At 38.5% G+C, this 27,427-nt stretch overlaps 1 protein-coding gene across 1 annotated transcript in view; it reads left to right on the forward strand.

The window, feature by feature from the left end:
* Nucleotides 1-27,427, forward strand: part of brinp2 (bone morphogenetic protein/retinoic acid inducible neural-specific 2) — an 84,129-nt gene that overhangs the window by 35,330 nt on the left and 21,372 nt on the right. Inside the window, exons 4-7 of the mRNA XM_056744344.1 lie at nucleotides 3,235-3,425; nucleotides 5,134-5,315; nucleotides 13,755-13,860; nucleotides 19,045-19,281. Of these exons, the coding sequence (XP_056600322.1) occupies nucleotides 3,235-3,425; nucleotides 5,134-5,315; nucleotides 13,755-13,860; nucleotides 19,045-19,281 (716 nt within the window). The remainder of the gene's footprint in view (nucleotides 1-3,234; nucleotides 3,426-5,133; nucleotides 5,316-13,754; nucleotides 13,861-19,044; nucleotides 19,282-27,427) is intronic.

Genomic DNA, 27,427 nt, shown 5'->3' on the forward strand with positions numbered 1-27,427 from the left:
GAAAATATGTGGGACAGCATTTCGAAAAGCGACGCTTTTGTGTTATGCGGGCTAGATGCAATTTGCCACTTCAATCCCTCGCCAAAGAGATACTTTAGATGCATTTGACAAACATTGTGAGAGTTCCCATAGATCAGAGTCAAATCTGAATCTCCGTATTGACGTACGCCAGCGTTGAGTTTTCGCTGAGCGGATATTTCATTTTTCCATTGTGCAGGTTTGGTTTTTGCTGAAAGCATGATTTTGTCGTTTCTTATTTGCTTAACATTGGGGACTAATCCTTCTTTAAAAATCTATAGTTAAAGCTGCTTTCCTGTTACAATGCATCGCCTGATGGGAGAGGTTTCTAAGCTTATTTTCTAGCTGATGCCCTCAAACAGCCGCGTGTGCCAATAATTTAGTCCTGTAAACAGGCCTTTGAAGTGTGGCATGATGCAGTACAATAAAAGTGAGATGACAGATCGAGACATTTAGACAGATTGTGACATTTGGAGGTTTTGACTAAATAAATGAACCAACTGTTCAGATCGATTCAACAACCATCTGTTGAAAACGTGGCGTCTTTTCTTTTTATGTTTATTTTCAGTTTTCTGAGACTTTGAGCTTTGGGGATGTTAGAGTAAAGCCTCTTTGCAGCTTTACTTTTGTGTTTTACTGTACCATCACGTGGAAATGTAACTTAAAGTGCATTCAGTGTATAATTCTTTGGGGGCGCTATTGGATGTATAACATACATATGTCTTCTGAGGTATATAGAGACCTTCAATAATGAAGTGTCATGTTTTTATTACCTTAGAATGAGCTATCTCTATCTGCATACACCGCGGTTCCCCTTTCAAGCAATGTCATTTCTACAGTAGTCCTAAACAGACAAAGTGCTCTAAAGAGTGCGTTTCTTAAATACGTAATCTCTACCAGCAATGAAGCTCAAACCTGATAACATCTTCCTTCTGTGTCATCCACCATAGTGCTTCGAAAGGAAGAAGGAGGGGTAGAGTGAGCCGTTGGTTGCAATTTGGAACCTCACCACTAGATGCCATTAAATTTCATACACTGGACCTTTAAGTCATATTTATACCAGCAAACCCATTTCCTTGGCATTGCTAGTGTTACGCTCTGACCATTTTTTAGACAGTAAACTAAAAGACAACAGAAAAAATGTGCAGTGTAATTTAGGAAAGGAAGTGCACATTCCCAAAATATCACTCTTCACCGAAAGCCTTACTTTCAGCTGGTGAGAAGAGAGGCAATCTATCATACTTACAGTACTTTAGTTGACAACAATCTCCTATTTACTTCAAAGACAAAAGTCCAGACACACTGGGAACAAATATTTTTCAGACCCACAAAAGCCTGAAAGTCTGTCACTCCAATCAAATCCACGTCTGTTCTGATCTGATTTCATATGGAGGTAAAGTATGACAGCCCTCACAGTGGGAACATAATGTCTCTGGAACGGATGCTAAGCCACTCCACAGAAGGAAGATCATATATCTTCAACACTCAAGCCATTTCAAAACAATAAGAGCAGCATTCATCACTGCCTATCATCGAGCAGTCGAATAATCTTTAATATTTGCTCATGATATACGTTACTGTACGTAGTTAAATAAGATATTTCTTGATCTTTCATCACTTGTTGTTAAGGGAATTTGTGCTTGCTATTAAAATTTCTTATTGAGGACCCGAGGGCACCAAACTAGAAAATCAAATTACAGCATTAAGTGCGACGGCTTCTAGTTGTTAAATAACATTGAAGTTAATTTCAAAGTAACATCAGCATCTTCAGTTTAACTTGGATATAATAAAACTTTATCCTATTTAGAGCATTGTTTAATTTACCAAACCAAGGAACACTGAAGCAATACTTCTATTGGCCACTTGACAAGGAATATATCATTACTATTGCAGAACTCTTACAGGAAATGTTTAACTTGGACTTAAATTAGTGAGAACGTGTTGCGCCTGTTATTGTGCCGAGCGCAAACACAGCAGCAGAATGCAACGCCAGCACCGCTTTACAGGGGAAAACAAAAGCGACTCTAATTCCTTTCCAGATTCCCCCCTCCTCTGTTCACCAAAGTCTGCATTACACTAACCTTCATCCGCATGGAATTCTAAAGCACTAACAATGATGACTTTGCTTTTCGGTCCACCTGCAGGGAGAGGACAAACCGTTCATTACGTGTGTCCTTTGAAAGCATGTGTCTTGTTTAATAAGTGAAAGTTTGAGAGGTGAAGACTTATTTTAATAGCGTTATATAAAGCGCACCTGCCATCCTCAGCCTGATTGGCAAGCTCATAGAAACAGGCCAGAAGACCCCGTTTCAATCCAGCAGAGCGGAGTGTTGCAGATCAGCACTTCTCTCTCTGGGTTGCACAGATGTGCAGTTTAAAACTCAGAGGAGCAATACACAAACCAGACTTCAACTGCACTTGGATGACAGGTAGGATGGAAACAACAAATAAAAATAAAAATATATATAGCCGGTGTGATGCAGAGACATCCAGGTGTCTGGTGGTAAGGGAGTGTTAAAAAGAAGAGCATTGTCCCACTCCCCAACAGAGTTCCAGGTGCTATCAGCTGGTGCTAAAGGCCCATAATTAAGATCATCTATCATCATTAGCTTATGGTCGGACAGCCACTGCTTTTCTTAATTAACTTTTAGAGATCTCCACGAACCGTTTTAAGCCCAATAGACGATCCCTTTGGGTGGTATGTTCAACAAAGGTCTGTGCTACAGTGTGTACATAACCTCGGGAAAACATGTATTGGGATTCTCATTCGTTTTATGAAATGTTTGTACAGTAGATACCGTGAAATGTGCATGGGTGCCTCTATTATTTACTGTTAGAACATGGCACTAGCAATGCCAAGGTCATGGTTTTGTTACCCAGGAAACACTCTGAACAATTTTAGCCAAGCGTAAATGTTGGATTTACCAATTGCATCATGTAGACTCTCCTGTGAGTCGGAGATGAATCCTCTTCAAACTGCATTAAAGAGGCGTCAATATTCAGCATTTAATTCCAATGCATATTTATGCGCGGTTAGCTTTGCTTCCTGCTGATATCAGCAATTTCTCTCACACCTTATGAATGCACACACACACATGCACGCTTTCTATATTCTACGAGAGACTAACAATGTAATTCCGAAACAAAATGGGCCTCAAAATTCACTCAATACTTCAGTTTAAGATGAGCTTTAACTCTGCTTGTTTTGTCTCGCAGGGAGTTTAGTCACTGGAAAGTGAACAGCTTGGTCACAGAGAAGAGAGACTTCTTCAAAGCTCCACTGCCTCTGGCGCCGGAATTTTTACGCAACCTTAGGCTTCTGGGGAGACGGCCGAGCCTCCAGCAGATCCACGAAAACCTGATCAAGAAATATGGCACACATTTCTTGGTATCGGCCACACTGGGAGGTAAGCAAATATTGTGGGGTTTGTTCTTGATAATACAGTCTATAGAACTAATATACTGACCTATTTACACCTTTGAAGGGTATAACGCATTACAGAACCCAATAAAATACATGGAGAGCAGCATTTATCGTGTTTGAATCTATTAATGTTCCCTCTATAGGTGTAAACAGTTAGAGTACCCTCATACTCTCATGTCAGTTCAAGCCTGTATGACTTTTTCAAAATATCTCTTTTTGTATTCTGCAGAAGAATGTTGGTAACCAAAAATTGTCAGTACCCTGTGATTTGCATTGGCTTTGTGTCAATACAATACTATGGAATGGGTTCCGCCATTGTTCGGTTACCAAACTTCTTCGAAATATCTCCTTTTGTGTTCTGCAGAAGAAAGATTTTAAACAACAAGAGGGCGAGTAAATGATGACAGTATTTTCGGGTGAACTATCCCTTTATGTTTTAGACTAGAATGTATGATGAAAATGGCATTTTACAACTTATTGACACTTCAGTGTTTAAAAATGAAGTCCTTATTTTTTAAGAATGATCTAATAGTAGGACTTTTATGGCAAGAAAAAGTCAAAACTTCTTTCGTGATTTATAATAATCTAAATATCAAAATAAAAAGGCAATTATCTGAATATCTGTCAGATGTTATTTTAAGTACAACACATGCAATTGCATTGTGCAGCTTTATTGACCAAATTGCAGTTTCTGACATCCATGGGACCACTTTACCCATCAGTAATTCTCTCTTCTCCCGCCGGACCCCAATAATAAGTAGAGCAGCTTGTCCCAGCGGCGCTTTCAAACCTTTCATGGTGTCTTTTAACAGCAATATGTTACAGTGCATCTCTACGATATCGACACTAATTATGGTGTCGCTTATCAGTGGATGCATTCAGTGAGGCTGCACAACTCCAGCGACAGGGGAGACGAATGAAGCTCTAAAGCTACGGTGAGCGGTGGTAATTAATGACTCAAAGCAAAGGAAATAGAGGGACAATTTTATTGCTTGAATACTAATAAGACTCAAACTAATATCAACTCATGTGTAGAGATGACTCATTTCAGCCCAGCAGATTTTTTCTTATAGAGTATTTCAGGCTCAGCCTTGTATCACATAGGTAATTACTGTACAATAAAAATACAAAAAATACCTCTTAAAAATCCCACTCCCCCCACATCTATTTCGCTTCGCTAACTTCATGACTGCTACCGAAAGTGTGAAAATCTCAGTTTATTTTAAATGACCGTATGAATCTCACACAATGGTACACTCAGATAACCGCCTGATGGCGCAGTAGAACTTGCTGTCACTTTGCTGACCCTTGTTTTTAGAAAGTGAATGCAATGTGTGCTACCGTTCAAACTGTTAGAGCTACTTAACTGGATTGTGTTCAATGATGTTAAAAAACTTTTGATCTGAAGGTATGCCTACAGAAAAATAATGAATGACTTGAACCAAATAATGAATAAAAAGCTGCCAGAAAGCCAAGAACAGATGGCAACAACTTCAAGACCTCAAGAAACTGCTTGACAACATAATTGCCAGTTACATTCGTGCTTTTTTAATCGTTTTGAAAGGTTTACGATTCTTTTAAAATATCAAGAACAATATAAAGTATTAAAGAGTAAATGAGCCAAACTTTTGACCAGTATTGAAGTTGTTTCAGCTGTCGTGTCACTTGGTTCTGCGTGCATCTGTCTTTAGGGGAGGAGTCGCTCACAATCTTCCTGGACAAACAGAAGCTGAGCAAAAAGTCGGATGGCAGTGGCAACAGCTCTGTGGTCTCCCTGGAAATCCTGCACCAGTTAGCAGCGTCGTACTTCACGGACAGAGAGAGCACCCTGCGGCGACTACACCACCTGCAGATCGCCACATCTGCCATCAAGGTAACTGTCGAAACTAAAGACTGTAGACATTAACAACACATTGCAGAGATATTAATACATTATGAATGGGGGAAAAGTGCACCACTCAATATGGTCGCTCCGGGAAACTTTACAGTCTAAAGAGTAATGTCAACAGATGAGAATCAACGGGGGGCGGGGCTCTGTAGTGATGTGAACAGCTTACCATCCTTTGGGCAATGCTGTAGCTGAAACATTGAGGAAAGCCATCAGTTGATTCCCACAAACATTGAGCATTTGAAAAATGTAGCGGGCGTTTTCAGCCTAACTCCTGCTTTTGTCAGTCGCGTAAATGCGCCTCGATATTATCTAACAATATTATTGATATCTTGTAATGGCAATAGCAAAGTTGTCTCAATATTATCGTGTTCACATGACTGCACGAAATGATATGTCTTCCGGGCCTTACATAGAGAACGTTAGAATGTTATTTTTTAGATGTTACATTTGTCTATGTCTATCTGGTGCAATTATTTTATTTTACAAAAGAGATTTGACCCATCTCATACTATAACTCTTACCTCTAAGCAACAGTTCTGCTTAGAGAATAAAGAAAAGAGGATGCTCATGGCACATTTTCAAGTCATCATTCTTCATTTTATATAGTGAAATACATACCGTACAGTGGCCGTTACACCGAGGTGGTATCGTACAGTGAGATTTTGATATCGTTACATCCTTAATGCAAGTATTGTGAATCACAGGCCTAGTTCGTGCATGTAGCTTAGCATTAAAAGAGACTAAAACAGGAGAATAGCATGATTTGAAAAGAGCGCTAATGGGAGTGGAATTTTCTTTGAATGATTTACTAACAAGACCCACATTAAAAAACACAGGCGCAGTATCTCATTTCACATAAGGACACACGCAATCTACCAAGTGCAGTGCAGAGTTTAAGCCTTTGGACGTTAAAATAAACTCACAAATACCAGTTCAATGACGAACGCCAACCAGTGGCCTCACCGCAGTTAGTAAATCACAGTGTGTGATTCATTTACATACTCTCTGCCCATAAAGTTTGTGACTGAAGTAGAAACTTTACAAAAACAGCTGCGTCCACTCCACTTTCAGCGCTAATTTTTACATTTCAAATTTTCTAATTTAAATCTGGCCCTTGAAAACATGATAATACGTTAATCTTGGGCAGCTAAACATGACTTAATATGTATTTTATATACAGGAATTCAAAAGTATCATTAATACCCCGCAATATTCAACTCATATCCGCATCACATGACCAATTTTTCTGTGGTTATTTTACGTGTGCCAAATGCTAGCTTTACATATGAATTTATGACAGAATGCTAATGCATCGCAATGAATAATGCAGAAATATCGTATGATTATAAAAATGTATCAGCAAATGCTATAATTAATAATTGAATAATAAAAAATCTAAAATCAGCCACTACGATAAATCGGTTTATTACTAGTTTATTTATCAAGTGGTTTTATCAATGCATTTTTATATGGATCTTAGCATGAGATTTTAAAGATATCGGTCTTCCACTCATTCAGGTAGATAAGATATGATCTCATATAAATTGTATAATAGCTGTCTTAAAGGGATTTGGATGACACTGCTTCCTCCCGTTTAATGTAATATTCAATACGACTTATATTGTTCAGGTTAAACAGGCTAATTTTACACTAATCTTTAAACATTACGTCACTATTCCAGTTAACATTTCTTTTCGCCATATTTGATCCAACATGTTTGATATTTAATTGTGTGTGTTATTTGCTGGTGTTAATTGCTGCTAATCAGTGTAGCTCATAATCATCTAACTGTACGTATGTGTACTGTTACGGACCATGGTGTATGTTTGTTGCCATGGTAATTATTCCGCAATTAAGGCCCATACTTTCGCACTTTAAACAGCTTCGCCATTTCCATGTTGTGTCAAGTGCCCTCATAACTCGCTGGCAGCTGTTGAGTGGGTGTAGATTTGTGACTGCAACATCATGATTCCCTCAGAGTGAGCTGTATACGAAATTGTGCAGCTAAAAGGTGAGCCAAGAAGGATATTATTGACTTTCAATCAAGATCCACGGGACCCCTCATTGAATACAGAAGCTCGGTTTCATATAAGCCGTAACTTTCTCATAGCATATTTTCTACCGGCAAAGATGATGACAAAATGAGCTTTTGTTAATTCGTTTATGAGGATGTTTTTGCTCGGCATTAGACTTCTAATTGAATAAACATATTTTAACCACAATCGATCTACGAGTGCGTGCCAAGGCTACACAAGCTGATAATGCAATATTTCTGATGCTTTCCTCTGCAATTTAAACCCACGATAATCTGTTGTCGTTTTCCATAGCGCAGGCGGATCGGTCAAAATGAAGTAAAACATTTTCATGCTCTGTCAAACACCAGGCAAACTTTCAATCCTGCCTTTTTTTGGCAAAGCAGTATTTCAGTCTGAAACACAAACCAGCGTGGTTTGTTATGAAAGCAAGAGCATTTTACGCAGGTGAAAAAGAAAGAAAATGGCTGCAGCGTGCTTTTCAGTAGCCCGAGCTTTCCCTACACAACATTCGATTGGAACAGAGATCCTTTGTGTTCCCAAGAAAAGGAGTCCAATGCATGCAACACACGAATGCATTAGAAAACATATTAATCAAGTTATACAATTGCTTATACTGACAAAGTGATTTCTTGTGCATGAGACAAGTGTCCATGGCAACAGTAGAGGCGACTACGGGACAGATCTCGTCAAATCATGTAGGCAACATTTTCATGGCGTACAAAGCTTAAGTGCATCACTTTGGGAAGCCGCCTTTTTTCCCAGGTGTTTCAGACTGGGAAGAGCTAATGAGACGTTACGGGGCTAGCGGGCCCCCCTTTGACTGCTCTCTTCCTATACGCTATGTGCAAATCAGACTGATGAATTGGGCACCAAAGCAGAAGTGGGTTATAGTGGCCTCATCAATAACACCATATAGGATGATCAATTACCCTCCACTCAGAGATGGAGTGCAAAAAGCACAGTAGGCAGGAATACGCTTCTGGGGACAACACTTTGCCTCTGTGTAATCAGAGACCACTTACTGTAAGGCCCAAAATAACTTGAGATCTCAAGGCAGGTTTAATGGCGATCAGAACTTTGAAGTTCAACAATCTCAGGATTGTTTGTTCCTGCAATGTTGAAATAGTTATTTGTTTCAACGATAAAATTTGCACACCTTAGAAATGTAAAATCACTGCGTGTACGTATAGTTTACCGTTTAGCTCAGATCTACAGCTGGACATGAAGGACTCTCTCGTTCTTTAATGTAACCATTTGTCATAATGACATACTATTAACAGTCACCTCCGTGTAGGACACGCATCTCAGAGTTAGCTATGTCTAGGAACATGAGAAAAATTGTTCAGACTGTGTTAAAAGTCTACCGGTACATGACATTAAAGGTGACACATCTTTAAACATGTAAAGGACGTTTCACATGAAGGTTTCTGAAGGGTACTGGCCGTGAAAGTGAATTATGCCACTGCAGCATTTTACAAATTGACGCATTAAAAACGGATTTCTATTGCATTACATTAAATTGTTTAAACTATAGTATTCTTTTCTTATGAGTATTGTGATCAATTAATACATTTACATTCATGCATTTGATAGATGCTTTTATCCAAAGCGACTTAAAATACTATACGTTGTTTCTTACTTTGGGTATTCCCTGGGATCAAACCCATAACCTTGGGGTTGCTATCATGAAAGTGCCATGCTCTAACCACTTAGCCACAGAAAATATACAATTCTCTATAAGAGTAGTGGGTGGCACTTAGACATACAATATAGAGCAAGCACTTTGGCAATCCAATTTGTTTCTTGGTTTGAGGTCTTTGGCCGATCCTATTCCCCTTGTTCTGACTTAATGTTTCCTCTCTACAGTTTAGTTGACAAATCCTGGAAAAAACATGTAAAAGTGCAGTCTTTTTCTGTATTTTCTGTAGTTTTAAAAAAAAATGTGTAAAAGAGTTGTTAAGTTACAGTTTTCTGTACATTATACATGAAATTTTTAAATAATATCAGTAAAAATACAGTATCATATGATAAAAGTATCATGGTACTCCACAATATTTCTTTGTAAAGTATGCGTGAACTAAAACTGCTGAACTAAAAACGTGCATTTTGTTCTCTGCACACTAAGAACTGCAGGATAGTTTTACTCATTATTACAAACATGTATTGTTGTTTGTTACAATGGCAATGCCTGCGTGTTAGTGTCGAATGCACTTCTCCTGCGAAAAGTGTTTGCAGGGCTTATAGCGGTGTACAACCATCACAGTAATAGCAGGTATGCATTGTGTTTTTTATGAGCAAAACCTCTTAAATAAGATTATTTTTTGTTGATATGTCATATTTATTTTTGTTATGTTTCACGCCGCAAATTTCTTATCCTTGTTCATGTATTCTGAAAGATGATGATTCATTTAGGAGTGATTGATATGGTTTTCCCTCACACAAATGCAATGTAGCTTAATGTATACTATTGACTACGCATTAAAATTCTATTTGCTTATTTCACCAATAGAACACTAGTACCACATATACACATAATCGGAGACCAGATTTGATATTAAGACAGAAAAAGCACCAGCAAGGTGAAGTTAGGGCCCCACGTCCCATGCTTGGGACGGCCCTGAGTGCGTGTATTTCACAGGGAGAGCTCACAACTCTGCATGTTTGTGTAGAGCCCCTCGACTCGAGAGCCGCCACTGGTCGAGCTGACTGACAGTGCCGCATAACCATCAGCTGTCAGATACAATGAAGCTCTGAACCTGCACTTAAAGTCCTGTCAGATGTCATGAACTCCTAAACATCTGAATTCCACAGCACATCTGCGGTCTTTAGCCACGTGTGCTTCACGCAGAAGAGACAGAGGCAGTTTCTAGATTAACGCGTCATTCGTATGCATTCCTTCAGCCTCTGTATTGACAGGTATGAGCTGCACTCTGTGCTCTGTGGAAGTTTTTTGGGCCCTTGGATGACGTGAGATGTTAGTGGAATGGAGATGAGAGATCCCCATGATGAGAGCGTTCCGTTTCCATTGTTATGCCCTTAAGAAAGCATGTTAGGGAAACATTTCCAGTAAATATGAGACATAATATGACACAATTGGAGGATGCTGGGGGGAATATGTCCGTTATCTGGTTAGTTTGGCAGGTAAGATGGCGTTTTGTTAATAAAGGTCTTAGATATTGTCAATATTAAGTGCCGCTGACAAACAATATACTGTACACAATTGGGGAGGAAAACAGCAGGGTGACAGGAAAGTAATAAACAGAGATCTTATGTGGCTTAGCATGGAATTGGTAGATTTATTTGTTTATCTTCCTCTTTATAGTTTGTTGCTGTTTCACAGAGAATAAAGTATCAAGCTATGTAGTATTTATATCTGTGTATACTTCTGTACTGGTTCAAAAAAATGCGCAATAAAAGTTTTTTTTTTTTTAAACTATTATCACCAGAACAATTTGGGTGAGCAGTAGAATTATGGACGGATGTTTCATGAAGCTTTGAGTGTTACCAAAGAGCATCGTTTTTGCAAAAAAACCTTTAAATGGCACCATGTTATATCATCACTTACCTTTGATTTAAAATGTTCAACGTCTGCATCTCAGTTTCTCTCATTTTAAATGAATAAAAAAGGCATTTTTCCCTTAAAGATTTTGGACACCGCTGTATATGAAAAACGTATGGAATAAAACGACAGATTTTTGCAACTCAGGGAGCTGTTTATTTTTCCAGACGTGCTTACCACAGATCATCAAGGAATTATTTTCTTATGCAAAAAGCGTCTTTTTATGAGGACAGTAATAGGGATCAGTGTCATGTTTTATGTGTGAAGTACAGTAAACAGCCTGAAGTCTCACTGTGATCGGACAATAGAGCTGCAGTAAGCAATCACACATGACAACTGATCAAATGTAATGCTACAGTGGGATGGGAGGCATGAGGGCATGTGTTATTTTACGCTTTTAAGGGAAGATAAAAGGATAATACAAATAATAATGATACATCGTGAATGTGTTTGCACACATGTTCGCACACCGAAACTGTGTAATCATGACCGAGCAGACTTGATATTTTCTGAATTTCAACTGGTGATCTATGGAAGATTAATGCACGGTAGAAGTAATAAGGCTATGGATCTATTTAAAGTCATGTGGTGATAAATTGTGACAGGTAAGCGATAAGCTGTTATGTAAAATAGAAGCACTCGCCATTATTAATCAATAACAAAAGTTTCTTTAAACATGTACTTTTAAACTCTGTATGGACACTGCATGTTTAAACAGCTTGGAAACATCAGAAAAAATGCTGATCTAGACAAACATGGTAAGCATCCAAAAACAATGTGTCTAAGCATAGCCCTCCATTAAAGAAACAACTTTGTTTGAAAAGCCATACCAATAGAATAGCTAATGATGGCGTTATGAGGACATGGTCCCAAATCCTCTGCATTTTTGTGTTGGATTAGCAGGATTAAAATAGATGTGTAAAATCGTACATTTTGTTGCATTTTTATCATAGCAGAGGCGGCACCAGCCTTCAAAAACCGGCAGTGCAAAATTGAATAAAGATCAAAGATATTTGTGCCAGCGAGGCATAATACACCTCTATTTGCAAGATATTTGCAGCATAACAGATCATTTTGAAAGCTTTAAACATGACAGGTTTATTGTGTCATAAGTTTTAAAATGATTAAAGGCGCTCTCCTGAAAACATGATATGAAATCCATAGCCAAGGTAGAATGCAACATAAAATAGTCAAATGGGATTCAGTGGTGTTTTTTCTTTTAAATATGCAAAACATTCTGTAGAGTTTTAGGGAAGAAAAGCTTGGAGTTTGTACATCATCAGATCAAGTGAATCTGTGCGTCTATCAACATCTTCAGTACATATGAAAATAACTTTCAGGCATAAATGTCAGAGACATTGGTCAGAGAAAACGTTTATACGTGTATCGTTTATGGTTTATAATAAGTAACCTTTGGTTTTGTGAAGAGCATGAAAATGTATGTTAATACGTAACGAGAACAGCAAGCATGCGGTCTTTTCACATTGTTCGTAGCTCAAACGTGTTCTGTTGTTGATCTGTTAGGCTAACATAAGTGTTTATTTTAAACAGGCTCTTTTCAAAGAATCGATTGAAACAAACTGTTGAACAAGGTGTTAAAGTGATTACCGAGTTGAATTGAAGATTCACTCTCTAAATCAAATGCAATATATGTCAGTCACGTTTCAGTTGAAATTATTCAGATACCTTTCATGCAGGATTGGCACATCAATAATAAAAATATATTAAATAAATCCTAACTCTCCCTCTGAAACCTCAGATGTCTAAATTCACTGTTTTTCAGGAAATGGTATAGAACACCGCACTTGTTAAATGATTAAATACGTTGTTGCCAAAGTTGACAAGCACTTTTTAATACGTTTTATCGGTCCGATATTTGTAAAACCCAGTGACAAGCATAAAGGTGGACTAATAATAATGATTTATGGCAACAAAATGAAAATCATGAAATATGGAGAAGGACAGCAGCAAAATTGAATCATAAAAATCGAATGTAATTTTTGAATGCAGTAAATAATATTATATTATCACATTATACAAGGATTTATCCATTTTTATCAGAACACTTCCTCCTTTATAAATCATTGATTTATATTTGCAAGGGTGCAGTTTGATGTACCAATGATTATTGATCACTTATTATCAAGAGACACTAATAGGCAAGATACCTATTAAAGGGACAGTTCACCCAAAAATGAAAACTCGGTCATCATTTACTCACCAACAGATTGTTCCAGACCTATTGATTTATGCCTAGTAGGGAAAATAAATACTATGGGAGTCAATAGGGGGCAAGATCTGCTCGGTTACTGACATTCCTCCAAATATCTTCCTTTGTGTTAAGTAGAACACAGACATTTATGCAGGTTTGGTGAATAAATGGTGACAGAATTTTGTGGTGAACTATCCTTTAAGGCTTTTTATTTTCCCCCAGCCACAAAATTTAATCAAAATGTTGCGGAATTTGAAAAGTCGCTGCTGAAATACCTGTTCTGACACACTACATACAATACACTCCGTGATGTTTTCCTATGTTTAAAACTAGATTCACTGCACATGGCTTGCCGCAGATTTGAAATTAATAATGCATTTGGTTCTAATACAAGGGTGTCTACAGAGCTCTGCAAAGTGAGCATTTTGGTGGGGTTGTGACATGCTGAAATGAGCTTTGGTGACATTTAACTGTTGACTCAGGCTTATTGCACCGGCGTGTTGGTTGTTTAAGACAACAGCATATGCTCGGCACTCCACAGCTTTCTGAAGAGGACCAAACAGGTGCATGATGTTCACGATAATAAGGTATTAAAATATCTCCTTGTTTCCTAGGTAACGGAGACCAGGACGGGGCCTCTCGGATGCAGTAACTACGACAGCCTGGATTCCGTCAGCTCCGTCTTAGTGCACAGCCCGGAAAATAAAATCCATCTGAAAGGTACGACAGTTTCTGTGGTCTACAGAAGAACGACGCTGCAGCTGTGCTGCTCTTACTTGTGTCGGCTGTACTGGAGATGTGCGGCGATGTGATTTTATTAAATGGGGGCTCAGGTGTGTATTTGACAGAGGCTGTTTCCAGATCTCAGATAAACTTGGAAGTGTTAGTGGTTTATTTATAGCTGCTGCATGTAGCAAACATTTCACATGGTTTGGGACCGGAGCTTTAAATAAGACCCCTGCAAGTAACCTTCCAGATTAATGAACTCCGAGGATGTGTTTTTGAAATGCAGAAAGGTCAAACATAATAACCAGTCTTTGCTAAAACAAAGCTCAGAAAAAAAAAGGGAGCACTAATGTTCTTCAACTGGCAGTGCAGTGAAGCGAATGACTGTAGACACATACTAGTCATTTCATGGTTACTGGTCTGGAATTATAATTCAGGAAATGTGTATGTAGAACTTCAAATGAATAGCCTATGTGTGGAGTAACATGAAGAGCACGTATATAAATTATGGAGGCACAGCATTTAAAGTTTTTCTAAATTTACAATTTATAGGAGTATGTGCCTATTAGGCCCTATTTTAACGATCTAAGCGCATGGACAAAAGCGCAAGTGCATTTTTCTGATATTGTAAGAACTAAGCAGCCATTTTGCTGAGTTTTTAAACCCACAAGGGAGCGTGTTTTGCCGTGTACACGTGGAAAAGGTGACGTCATGTGCATACCCTCTATTATCTTAAGGAGTACAAAAAAATACAATAAATAGCAAAACCCATTCAACGTTTAACATTTTGATTGAAATCTGTATAAAAGAAATCATCCGATTAATGCAGGAGGAAACATGTCTTACATCTTATAAGTACAGTATGTGATTTATAGAATTACTTCCCACAATTTTATTTATGAAAATAAGAAGCTGATGTGCTTGCGCTTAAGTCTTAAAAAAAACTTAAAGACCGGTTTCACACATGCTGTTTATTACACAGTGTATCTTAACAGGTTCCAGCATTCATGCTGCATCCACAGTGAGCAGAAAACTGCGCTCTCCTCTCCAAGAAGCGACATGAAAGTTGAGTTCAGAGTATTTTTGCAACATGTTGCATTCAGAATTTAGCAGAAAGCCCATCTGTAAACTCGTTTATCAACACTTTTGCCTCATAGATCTTTAAAAAGCTAAAATAAATCAAATAATAGTGCAAGGTATTTGGCTATTGTCTGAAAAACTGTTGGGTTTAACTAATGCAAGTTCCTATATTCTTTCTATTCAGTAAGTGAAAATGAATATTTCACTTTTGCTTCGTTTTGGTCATGTTTGTTTTAACATTAAAGTACAATGTCAAATGAAGTCAAACTGATATCCTGAGAAACCTTACCGTTTTGAGTCAAGTAAGAGACCTGATTTTTTTATCTTAAATAGAGACTTTACTCCTTTAAGTACTATCCCCTTTACTACAGTAATCAGGTTCCATGTAAATTAATTACCATTTGCGTTTAAATGCAAAGCATCTACTAATTTTCAAACGCCCATTCCCAAGAAACATTCTACAATGTATGACCATTAACAAGTATTCAATGTGGAAATCGCTTTATTTTCAACAAAAACTGCTGGCACCATATTGACACGTTGTCACCTTCTGCACTTAATTTGTAACAAGAAAAGAAAAACAGGTGGAAGAGCACAGGCCTCCACGCTTTTAACGCAAGTAAAGGGTTACCCGAGACAGGCATTTAGACTTGCATTCATTTGCTTCACGCTCTTATGACAGCAGTGTCACCACAAGTCAGGGGTGGTCGGAGCAGGAACGAAGACAGAAAGTAACAGTATTGAAAGAGGCAAAGAGGAAGGTTTTAAAACCTCTGGCAGTTGCTAATTATACACGCGGCCTGTGCCGGTTTCAACTGCCTTCTTGACATTGACATTTAAATTGTCAACCCACTTAATACTGCCATCTCCTCCAGCAAAGCTCTCTACTGCCCGGAATCTTGTAACTACTTTAATGATGTGGCCATAGGGTTCTGCAGCACGGCATATCTTTTACTGAAAGCCGGAAAGGGAATGTGGGGGGAAATACAGATGAATTACAACAGTTTGGTCTGTACTTTTGAGTACATTGCTTAAAAAATATTGTAACATCCGTCATTTATTTTGCAGATAGTTTGTTCTTAAACAAAAAATCGTCTACTCGGCCTGTTTCTGCTGTCAAGAACTTTTGAGAAATTCTGTATGTTCTTAAAGGGATGGTTCACCCAAAGATGCAACTTCTGTCATTACTTCGTCACCCTCTTGTCATTTTATACCAGTACGACTTTCTTCCGCAGAATTCAAAAGAAGATTTTTGAAGAAACTTGGCAACCGAACAGCAACCTTCACTATTGTATGGACACAAAACCAATGCAAGTGAATGGGGGCCGGTTGACAAGATTCTTAAAAATATCTTTTGTGTTCTGCAGAAGAAAGAAAGTCATACCGGTTTAAAAAGATGAGAGGGTGAGGAAATGACAAAATTTTAATTTTGGGTGAACGGTCACTGTCAATTTATGATCGGAACCTAAACTGGACTAAAAGTTATTTCACCTGTATCAAGATTTGTTCAACTTTGGGCACTTCTTATACCAGAGAATACAAAACAGGTTTATGATGCCACTGCGTCGAACTCTGTTTGCTTTGTTCACCTGTTGAACATATTCTACTAAAGCTTTGTTTGTATTCAAAGAGCGGAATTCATACCCATCTCAATAAGGACATCAGGTCTTAGATATCAGAGAGGGCCGAAATAATCCCCAGTATAATTCACATTCCTCTCTTTCTCTTAAAAGAGGCAGAGATTGTGGAGGAGGGGGCACAAGAGCAGCCATTAAGCCGTCTCCGGAATGAAAGCCATCCAAGTCAGTCTCTTTTATGCAGTTCCCCACACTGCTCGCTCTGTACCCAGCCGAAGCCAAAGGCTTAGGAGGAAGACTGCATCTAATTACGTCTCTTGTTGTTCTCAATTCGACGAATAAATGCTGAGGATCGCATCATAAATTCTGTACTGAGAAGAGAATTTGAAAGGGCTGAATTTGAAGGAAAAAGACATTGATTCTTTCTTGAAGGATGTCAGACCTGCTAAAGCTGTGAAAAGCGTTTTCTCGGATAATATAATTAGCAGGTGTTCAGCAACCACAGCTGAGCCGTGAAATCTGAATCTTTCACATACGTGGTGTAGTGATGTGTTCAGCACTGAATGCTTTCATTGATAGGCGAGTATGGATCAGAGGCCTCAGGACATTGCATCAATCAAATGATAGAAGGTGTTTGCTCTTTAAAATGTACGTGCATTATTTATAACGCATGTTTATTTACATACACTACATGTTATTTAAAAGCAGCGTCCATGCAACTCTGCTGTGACATGTGTTGCATACATTATATAAAAAAAATATGCTTAATACTAAAACGAACAGAATAATTTTAAAGAATAGTATCCAAAGTAACAAAAAAAAATAAACAAAAATAACAAATATTGTTATAAAATACACATATTAATATGTCTGTGCAATAGAGCCGTCACGATGTCAGATTTTCACTGCATGGTTCATTTTTGATAATATTCTAACAATAATTATAAGAAATTAACTACATGTGTTTCTTTGTCTGTATAATATAACAATTTATGTTATATTTATAGCATTTCAATACTTAAGTTTATATTAATTGTAAGAAAATAATCTACTCAACATGGACTGCTGTTATTGATTCTTTGCGGAGGTCTTCCGGAAGTTAAGTTTGGGCCACATAAATGGTCTATAACCGTTGTAAAAAAAAGATTAAATGGTTGCTGGATTATTTACGATATGATCAGATTTGTAGTATTAACATGATAACGATAATAGTTTTCTGATAAATTACTGACAATACCAAATGTGTTTGTTTTTTTATAAATATATATAAAAAGTTTTTTTTAAAGACATGAAAATATTTGTGGCTATAAAAATGTGCCCACCATTGGCAGGTGTTGCCAAAAAAAAGTGTGCCCTGTTTACAATTGTACTACCTTGTAACAGCTTGTACAAATCGCTCAAATAATCAATTACTATGTTCCTGTGCAAATGTCAATTCTCTCATTGCCTGCTATCAAAATATCTAAACAGGCAGCAGAATTCCACAGTAGCTTCATTGATTCTCTGTCTGCAGCAGGCCTGCGTTTCATGACAGGGGTTTACGGCCGAATGACCTTGCCACCAATATTGTTGGTCTTTATTCATTCCATTAGCCCATTACTGCGCTGACATCGCAGACCTCTGTCCCACATAGAGCTCCCTTCACTGACGCTGCTCGAGCAGTCAGCCTGCCCGTCTCTCTGACCCACTTAACATGCTGTCTGTTTTCAGCCTCCGTCCTGTATCGCTGAGCCAAAGGGGGGCTGTCAAAGAGCGGTAACACGCCTCCACTGCAGGGGCGCTTACTCGGAGGAGGCAGGAAAGACAGAGTCTACTCAAACGCATTCGGATTGAAAATAATCTGCAGTATTAAAAATAAACCTTCTGTATAGCAGTAATTTGCGCTGAGGGCCTGAAGTCTAACATAGTGTGAATGTGAGAGAAAAGAGCAAAATACAGGTATAGCAAAATCTGTAATTGAACAGATACTGTGTTAATGGAATGATGCCCGTCTGTTACGCAAGCATTTGTCAAATTGATGGACACCCAGAAGAAATGTTACTTGCTCAGAGGATGCTCTTTCATAGAGAAATTGGTTCTCAATTGTGTTACCTTAGTATATTTTGTCCCAACTTTCTTCTATAAAAAAATAAAATGGATGCAAATAGGAGGACAGTTGTTGAAATGTCGCAAATCATGTCAAGCCTGTTTGACTTTCTTCTGGAAAACACAAAAGATATTTTCAAGAAGATTTTTGAGCAAACCACATTGGCCCCCCATTGACATCTATTGTATGGATTCAAAACCACAGAGACATTTATCAAAAAATCTTCTTTTGTGTTCCCCAGAAGTTATATATTGTGTTTTTTCCTACACTACAGTGTGACCCGTAAGGCGCATCCTTCTGTGATTGAGGTCGGAAAACCCAGTAGACTGTCTGTTGTATTTCACACAATATCTCATCTAGCCTTTGAATCATATTTCACTGCGGATCACAGTACGTACCGTGACATTCGACTGAGTTTTCTCTTTCCACACGCAGGTCTACAGGATGTACTTCCCGAGTACCTGCGGAATCGTTTTGTGGAGGCGGCCCTCAGTTACGTGGCGTGTAATTCGGAGGGCGAACTACTGTGTCGCAACAATGACTGCTGGTGCCGCTGCTCTACAAAGTTCCCCGACTGTAACTGCCCCTTCGCGGATATCAAAGCCATGGAGGAGAGCCTCAGAAAGAGCAAGGAGTCCTGGAGCAACCTCAACAATGAGTTTATGGAGTCAGGTAGGTTCACCTAATGCCACAGGAGTGTATGGAAACTTTCGCATAGACGGCGTGTCCTGACTGGATTAAAGGGGTGAGGGAGTGCAGAAGGAATGAAAGTGCTTAGGTTTAAAAATGACAGGTGAATCGCATTGGTTTATCGCAGTGGTGACAATTGATGGATATACTGTCAGCATCTGTATTCCCTCCGCGGCTCTTTCTCACTGGGATTCAGGCTTCGCTGCATTGTAAACAGCAGCAGTTTGTAAAAGTACTCAGCACAGTAGAATTTGAAAGCGAGCAGATATGGCATTTTTCCAGAACAGGGTAGAAAACACAGCTTTTCGGGTTAGTAAAATGAGGTAATGACCCACAAAATGTTGAACATTAACCTTTAAGTGGCAAACCAAAAAAAGAGTTTCAAAGCCTACTTTGTGTAATTTTAGTAAGTAAAAGCGTTTGCCTCTATAGACCACTTAGGTACAGTAAACATTGGTCCAGAAGCACTTCCAGTAAAATTTATTTTATTTGATATTATATATATAGTTAAATGTTAAAAATATTTTTTCAACATTTTGAACATTTTATAAATGTTCTATTCGTTGTTTTCGGTTTAAACGTTTGTGTATTGTTAAAAAACTGAAACAGGAAATTCTTCTGGACTAGCTTTGTATATATTTTGCGAAGTGGTCTATATCGCCATCCCTTTTCTAAACATACAATTGCTGGTCTAACTGACATTTCCCATGAAATCGTACCTGACAGCTCAAATTATATATTAAGTTTAGCGTTGTGAATGGGGATAAGGTAAGAAGATAGTTTTGTCTTCTTCATGTAGGCTACTTGAACAATAACAAATGTGTGTATATTTTTAACCAAAATTGTTTCATATGGTAGCTTTAAAAGTTCTGTGTGTAGATCGTAGCGGCATCTAGCGTTGAGATTGCTCACCCCTCCCTTCGAAGCATTACGGTGACTGAAACTGGACCAAAATGTCGTCATGTTTTCGCTTCTTTGCTGAAGGAGATATTTTTTACAAAACATGCTCTGTGGAGCAGTTCGTCCGTTTAAGGATAGAAACACGGCATATGGTGAATGTAGACAGAAATAGCTCATTCTAAGGTAATAAAAACACCACCCTTGTAAGGTTATGTAAGGTCTTTATACACCTATAGAGACATAGTTATTTATATTGTAGGGATGAGTCACGAATTTCGAATATTCGAATAGTATATTTAACTCTAGAATTTCGAATAGTGTGCGATCTTAAAAAACTTGCCGTGTTTTTACGTGTAACGCATTCATGTAACCAAAGGGTGGCGCTGCCAATCACGACGCACCTAAAACCTAAAGGTTGTCAATCAAGAGACAGTAGAGGAAAACATTTTCCCACAAGAATTGGTAAGGAAGTTATGCACACTGTAGACCCGCGTGGCTTAACAGAAACGGTAAATTGAGACGATGTCAAAAATGCATTCTGTGTGGGGTCCCTCAATAAAATGAATGAGAATAAAGTGCAGTGCAAACTCTGGAATGCAAAGCTGACTTATCATGGATCAACAACTACGATGCACAATCATCTGATGGCGAAGCACCCAGCAGGTCCATCCACAGGTCAGCAATCAGGTGCTAGTTTTATGGTCAGAACTACCAATTTGGATGCCAGACGGGCGAAGCAAATAACGGCTCTAACTAGCAAGATGATCGCTTAGGATATGCTTCCGATCGGCTTCGTTGGAGGAGAGGGTTTTAAAAATCTTATGGAGTTTGTAAAGCCCGAGTTTACTGTTCCGTCTAGAAAAACGATCACTGCCAGACTGCAGAAACTTTTTCAGGAGAATAGAAACTGAAGCCTTTTGAGCTGTCAATTCATGAAATCGCTCCGAACTGTTAATAAATGCCGTCATTCGGTTAATATGTTTTAACGCGTGTTAAGTCTGGTCTAAAATCTTTATGGCTTTAATATATTTTCTTTGATCAATCGCACTGTTTAGTTGGTAAAAATGCGCATGCTCATATTTTACAAGGAAATGTCCTAGCATTATGAGCAGTTGATTCTGATCGACGTACTGTTAATAAGTGCCGTCATTCGGTTGTTAATATATTAATGTTTCAGCACGTTATTTTAGTGTATTGCTTGATGTAAGATTGCCTATTCCATAATACATAAAGCAGTGTGCCGTCATGCGGATTTAAAGCGTAAATGTTCTCTCTCTCTCCGTCTGTGTGTGTGTGTAATACTGTAAATGCGTCCATGTGGGGGAGGGGTACGAATTTCGAATAATTTTCGAATAGTTCTCATTGATCTTTGAATATTATTTTTGCTTTAAATGCCCATCCCTAGTATATTGTATTGCGTTTCTGTCAGTAATTCCTCCTTAATCTTACACATTGCACCTTTAAAGGCGGGGTGTCCGATTTCCGAATTACGTTTGTTTAGACAAAGTCGGATCGAGTACCAAAACAACCTTGTAGCCAATCAGCAGTAAGGTGCACAGTCTACAGGATGGACATTAGTCGAACCGTCATGAATAATTAGGAGAAATGTCTTCTCTTTGGTCAAGAAAACACAGTCTCATGAATAATAATGAAACACCCACGTACCATACATTGCATCAACCCGGACCCGGATGGAAAAAATAGGTAAAAAAGGTAGCAATTAACTAGTTTTATCTACTGTAATAACTTACAGTTGCTAACATGGTTTTCTATGATGTGGAACACAACCAACTATGTTTACACCTAAATAATTGTTGTTCAGTGTTTCGTGTCTCTTTAACAAGCTTGTATTCATTCCATATGGGAAGCATATTAATAAACTCCAAATGGTTTTAAAGCAAAGCGAGCGCAAGCACTACTATTACACCACAGCCCCAACAGCATCATTTCATTACACGTTGCCAGTTGTATGTTTTGAATACAGCCACCATACACATGCAACAGAAGTGGCATAAAGGTGAAGGATCTGTACTGCTAACACAAGGGCTGGAGGTACAATCCGAGTCGTCCAGAGAGATGGAAAGTTAATGAGAACTCAATCCTGCTCTTCTTACCATTGTATCTATAGGAAAAGCACTTAACCCCGCGGGTGCGTCAAGGGGATCGGCTGTGCAATTAGTTCACTGTATGCCGCTTTGGATAAAACGCATCTGTTAAGTGTGAATTTCAGGAAACAATAACGAACCCTCACAGACTGAATGCATTACAAATGGGGGAAGCCCACTGCTTTTCATTAACCGTCACTCAAACTATTCATCAGGTGGGGAGCCGGTGAGCACCATCAAAGAACAAAAAACACTTAATTTGATTTCAAGTACCGGTGGGTGTTGCAAGAGGACCGGTCTGATAAAATCTGTGATTTATGAAACGTTTGTGAGAGAGAAAGACAAAGAAGAGGGAGGTTCAAGAGAGCTGTAACACAGAAGAGGGAAAAGTGAGGAAAGATGGCAACTTTTTCTCCAGGCCGAGCATTTCCACATTCAAAGAATGATTCAATCAGGAAAATGAACCCTGACTGGCTTTAAAAGCCTCCGCTGCTCAGTGATGGAGCATTAATAAAAGTAGCTGAAATCCTTTTAACCGCACGGCTCTGCTCATAATAACGCATAGCTCCTTTCAGCAGGTGAAGTACTAGGCTTGGAAAAAAGGTTATTCGGCCATACTGTAGCATGGATACAAGTTTTTTTTACTCTCACCCCATTGTCAAGAGGCCGTAGAGTTGAGACAACGTTTTCTGAATTGAAACAAGTATTTGTCTTGCATGATTCTCAAACAATTTGAAAAATTTGAAAACAAACAAAAGTCAGAAGCTGTAACTTAAAGTTTGTATATGAGTGTTTCTGGTTTAACTAAAGGGACTGTTGGCTGCTTACAATCTTCTTTGTGAAAAGTTAGTTGAAAGAAAACATATTGAAAGAAATGTCTGCAAAATATGTTAAAATATTCATCACAAGGCCTGGAATAAAAAGCTAATCATGGCCTTGATCAGTCTTCAAGTGAAATTTGGTATAATGTGATGGTGTAGATTTTGGGGGATTGTGTTTGATTGTAATTCTACTTCGAAGGAAAAAGTTGCACGTACTTTTTGTATAATACATATCTGGCACGATAGTGTATAACACTGCATCCCAACCAAACACTATGCGATTCCTGCTATAAGCAATTTGTTTGTCCATACCGAACGCGAAAAAGGGGCAGGACGCGACAAACAATAACAAAACAGCAATCAGAACGATTTTTCTTGGTCCACGCACCCTCAAAACCTGCAGCTAAAAAGTGCACATAGAGAGATTCGTCCAGTTCTCATGACTACAGTGATGCCTCACCGGCTGCTAAGCTATAATTTCAGAATCTAAACGCATTTAATCAAACATGTACGTATATAGAACTTGTGTTGTTGTGTGGGCGGAGCTTTCATTCGCAACATGGCTAAACTGGAAACCGTTTCTGAAGCCTCGATCATATTACAAGCGACAAAGCGACATGATCCCATTCACTTCAATGGAGAGCTAGTAACTTCTGGCGATACGATCAGTCGCAACCGTTGGCGACCGGATGGGCATGTCTAGCGACGATACAATGTTGAGAAAACTTCAACTTCATGCAAATGAAGAGCGACTTTCAGAAGCGACCGCCAATAGGAAGATGGTAGAGCTAACGTGATCAGTGGATGTCGTCACTCAGGCGACCACGTCGCTTAAGTCGCTTAAAATCTGAATGCAACTTAAAATAGAAGCGGCCGTTGCTTGTCGTGTCTGGTTACGACAAAAACCTCTGATTAACATGGAAAAGACACCTTTTATCGCGTGTCGTGGCGCCGCATCGAGTTTGGTTACGACACTGTGTAATCCAATCACCTTCTTTGACAGGTTGATAATTTGGAATGAGGACCAAAACCAGTGCCACCCAAAATAGATAAACAGAAAAGAACATGAGCCTCTGGTTAGTCTCCCAGCCTCCTACACTTTGCATTTCAAACAGGACAGATAAACACAATCACACACCCACACAGCAATACAATCAGAGATACTTCTCCAATGTGAAATCATTTCCCTTCGTATTCTGCGCCTTAACTTTGTTCACAAACCCCACGCATTGACCTTTTCTCAGCTCGGTATTCTTATCGGGTGGCTTTTGGAACCATAGCGCACAATGATTTTTCGCACCTCTCGTTAAACCTCCATGATTGATCTTGTTTACAACAGTAAATCCAGCATTTGAAGCCAAAGGTTCTGGCAGTGTACGCGTTTCTAGTTCTTCATCATTCAATTCACAGCTTGATTGGTCGAACTCTTCCATTATGTTAATTAAAAAGCTGTTTTTTTTTACATGCCACAGTACCACCAACATCAGCCCTGGCAACATGTTCATCCTCATCGGAGTCTGCAAATGGAGATTTTCACTGGGGTTTGTCCATTTATGGGCTCAATTAGTCATTAAAGCACCCACCGCTCGCACTAAGATTTTGAAAAGTGACAGATAGCAATAAACAACAAATGAAGGTATTTTTTCAGCAAATTGATTTCTATGGTTCAATAAATGGCACCCACTTACCAACCACTGAGTTTGTATTACACTCTACAGACATATTCTGATATATCCATGTCTCCGCACTTGACATTTAAACAGGTTTTCAAAATGTCATTTATGGACAAAAAAAAGTGAGAGCAATTTTTTATTTATTTTTGATTGTAAGGTTAGTTTTGTGTTAACTGCGGTGTCACACAAATAAACATGTCCTTGTTTGGCATTTGATTCATGAAATGCAGGATTAAAGATCCAGTAGCCATCTTTAAGAATCGGCTGAAAGCAGAACTATTCCCTCATCACCTGATCGACTACTTCGATCTCTTTTCTACTCTTTCTATACAAAAAAGAGCTTTGTATGCTGTGGTCAGCTTTATGAGAATACTGCGGCTATGCTTTTTGTTGTCCTTATGTTGTTCAAATTGCTTCCATTGTTCACTTCATTCACTTTGGATGAAAATGTCTGCTAAATGAATAAATGTAAATGCATCCTGTTATCTTATAAAATAAGCATGGTTGATGTGGTGGGGATTAAATAATAGCATATCCTTAGCTCTCCAACATGTGCAAGATTTTACAGGTCCATTGACTTCGGGTAAATCGTCTTGCAGAACGAAATGAATTCACCCAGTGACGATGCTGGTTAGTCTAATCCAGGATTATACAAAACTGTAGAACTGTCATAAACATGATACTTCTCCCCTAACTAAATCCCACGAGTGCTTCGCTTCCCCAAAGAAGCTGAAAAAGGCTCAGCATAGGTCGACCTACGCATCATCGTGTCACGAACACTGAAAATACCAGTTTCTTATTTAATTTCTGCATGTTGCTTGGGGAAATAATTGGGGTGGATTTGGGAAATGAATTATTCATAGCGCATTCCTTGTTTCGGCTTGGCTGTTGTCGTTAATTAAGTACATTTAACAGTTCAGATCCAAATGGGACGTCAGGCCATTTTCATTTTTTAGCAGAAAAGCAGGTTGATTATTGATATTTCAAGTTTTCTCTTGCCTCCAAATTACTGCAAAATGGTTATGAAAAATGCATTGAAATATACTTTGTATATCAAAATACTTCTCCAAAATTGTTAACGAAGCACACCTTGACTGTTTTCTGTTATTCTGTCTTTGCTGGCAGGTGTGTTGATTTTTCATATGTGACAAAGGAACAATGTGTTTTTCACGTTCAATAAATCCATCCTCAGGAGTGACGTAAAGTCATCCAACAGGAATGTAAAAGACTGACAGCATGACAAGACACATGAAAACTGATGATAAAAATATAAAATACATGTTCCTAAATGTGTGTTTAAATGTTACTGTTTTAATGCTTAAAAGTAAATATCAAATCGTTTTCTTTGCAGTATTTGAGTTAAAATAAATAACATATTTTCTGTTATTTTGACCCGTTTCTCTAGGTTTCTTATTATGCAAATAAATGCAAATTGAAACAAGATTTATATTTGAAATTTGGGAGGAATATTGTTAGTTGTTAGCAGAATGAAACAAAAAATGTTAACACAAAATAGTAAATTTAGAAAATTGTATTTCTGATTTCCACAGTCTAACCTTATACTCGCACACCTAATCCCAGAAACAGTGCATCTCAGAAAAGTCCAGAAACTTTTGTAAAGATTTTCCTGAAACTTTGCGAAGTTGCTGACAGGAAGTTGTTGTCGAGCAAGGGAAGCGAATGGTCAAAGCTAAACACATTAACTCAGACAGAATTTCTTGAGAAATGCAATGCTTGTAGCTCTTGTCAAAAGCTCTGCGATGCTGATGACACTTTCTGTGGTGAGACGCACCGGAGCCAGACTGACAGAGAGGTCCTGGCCTAGGGACATGAGCTTCAACAAGGTCCTGTGTTGGACAGTGTAGGTGATTACAAAGGACTCTGTGGTTGTGCATTTACTGGTGGTGTAAGACAGCTCAACAACACGCTGACAACATCTCACGCTTGTTTACACAAACATGTCATAACTTCATGCCATAGGACAGGGGTCCTCAACCTTTATTCAGACCAGGGAGCAAGCAACGGATAGAAAGAAGGAAGAGGGACCCCTTGGTACACACAGCTTACAATTGCGAATTTGAGTATGGCCTATACATGAAAACAGGACAATACAATCGAGTTTACATACTTTTGGATGTTTACATTACAAACATATTAAAAACAAATGTTGTCGTGATCCCAATTTAATATTTATAATTCAATTATTTTACATAATTAATATAAGTAATATCCTGCCTTGATGCCCGATGACTCCTGAGATAGGCGCAGGCTCCCCGTGACCCGAGGTAGTTCGGATAAGCGGTAGAAAATGGAATGGAATGGAATATAAGTAATCTCATTTTAATAATAAATATTTGATGCCTAATTTTCATTTCAGATAAAAAATAAATCAAAATTGATGAACCACTGATGTACCACCACTGGCCCCCTGCTGAAGACCCTTGTCATAGAAGAACGTTTCTGAAATATTTCACAAAAACCTTTTCTGTACTTTCACAATCTACTTATTTAAAAAAATTGCTTGACCAGCAATATTTGTCTTTCATGCTTTGGCACGTTTTTTAATAAGCATCAAGTTCCTTGTTTTATTAGCCAGTAGGTTTTAGATTATAAGACTCCCGTGAGCCGT

Source organism: Triplophysa dalaica, chromosome 3 (assembly GCF_015846415.1).
Source record: "Triplophysa dalaica isolate WHDGS20190420 chromosome 3, ASM1584641v1, whole genome shotgun sequence".
Lineage (NCBI taxonomy): Eukaryota > Metazoa > Chordata > Actinopteri > Cypriniformes > Nemacheilidae > Triplophysa > Triplophysa dalaica.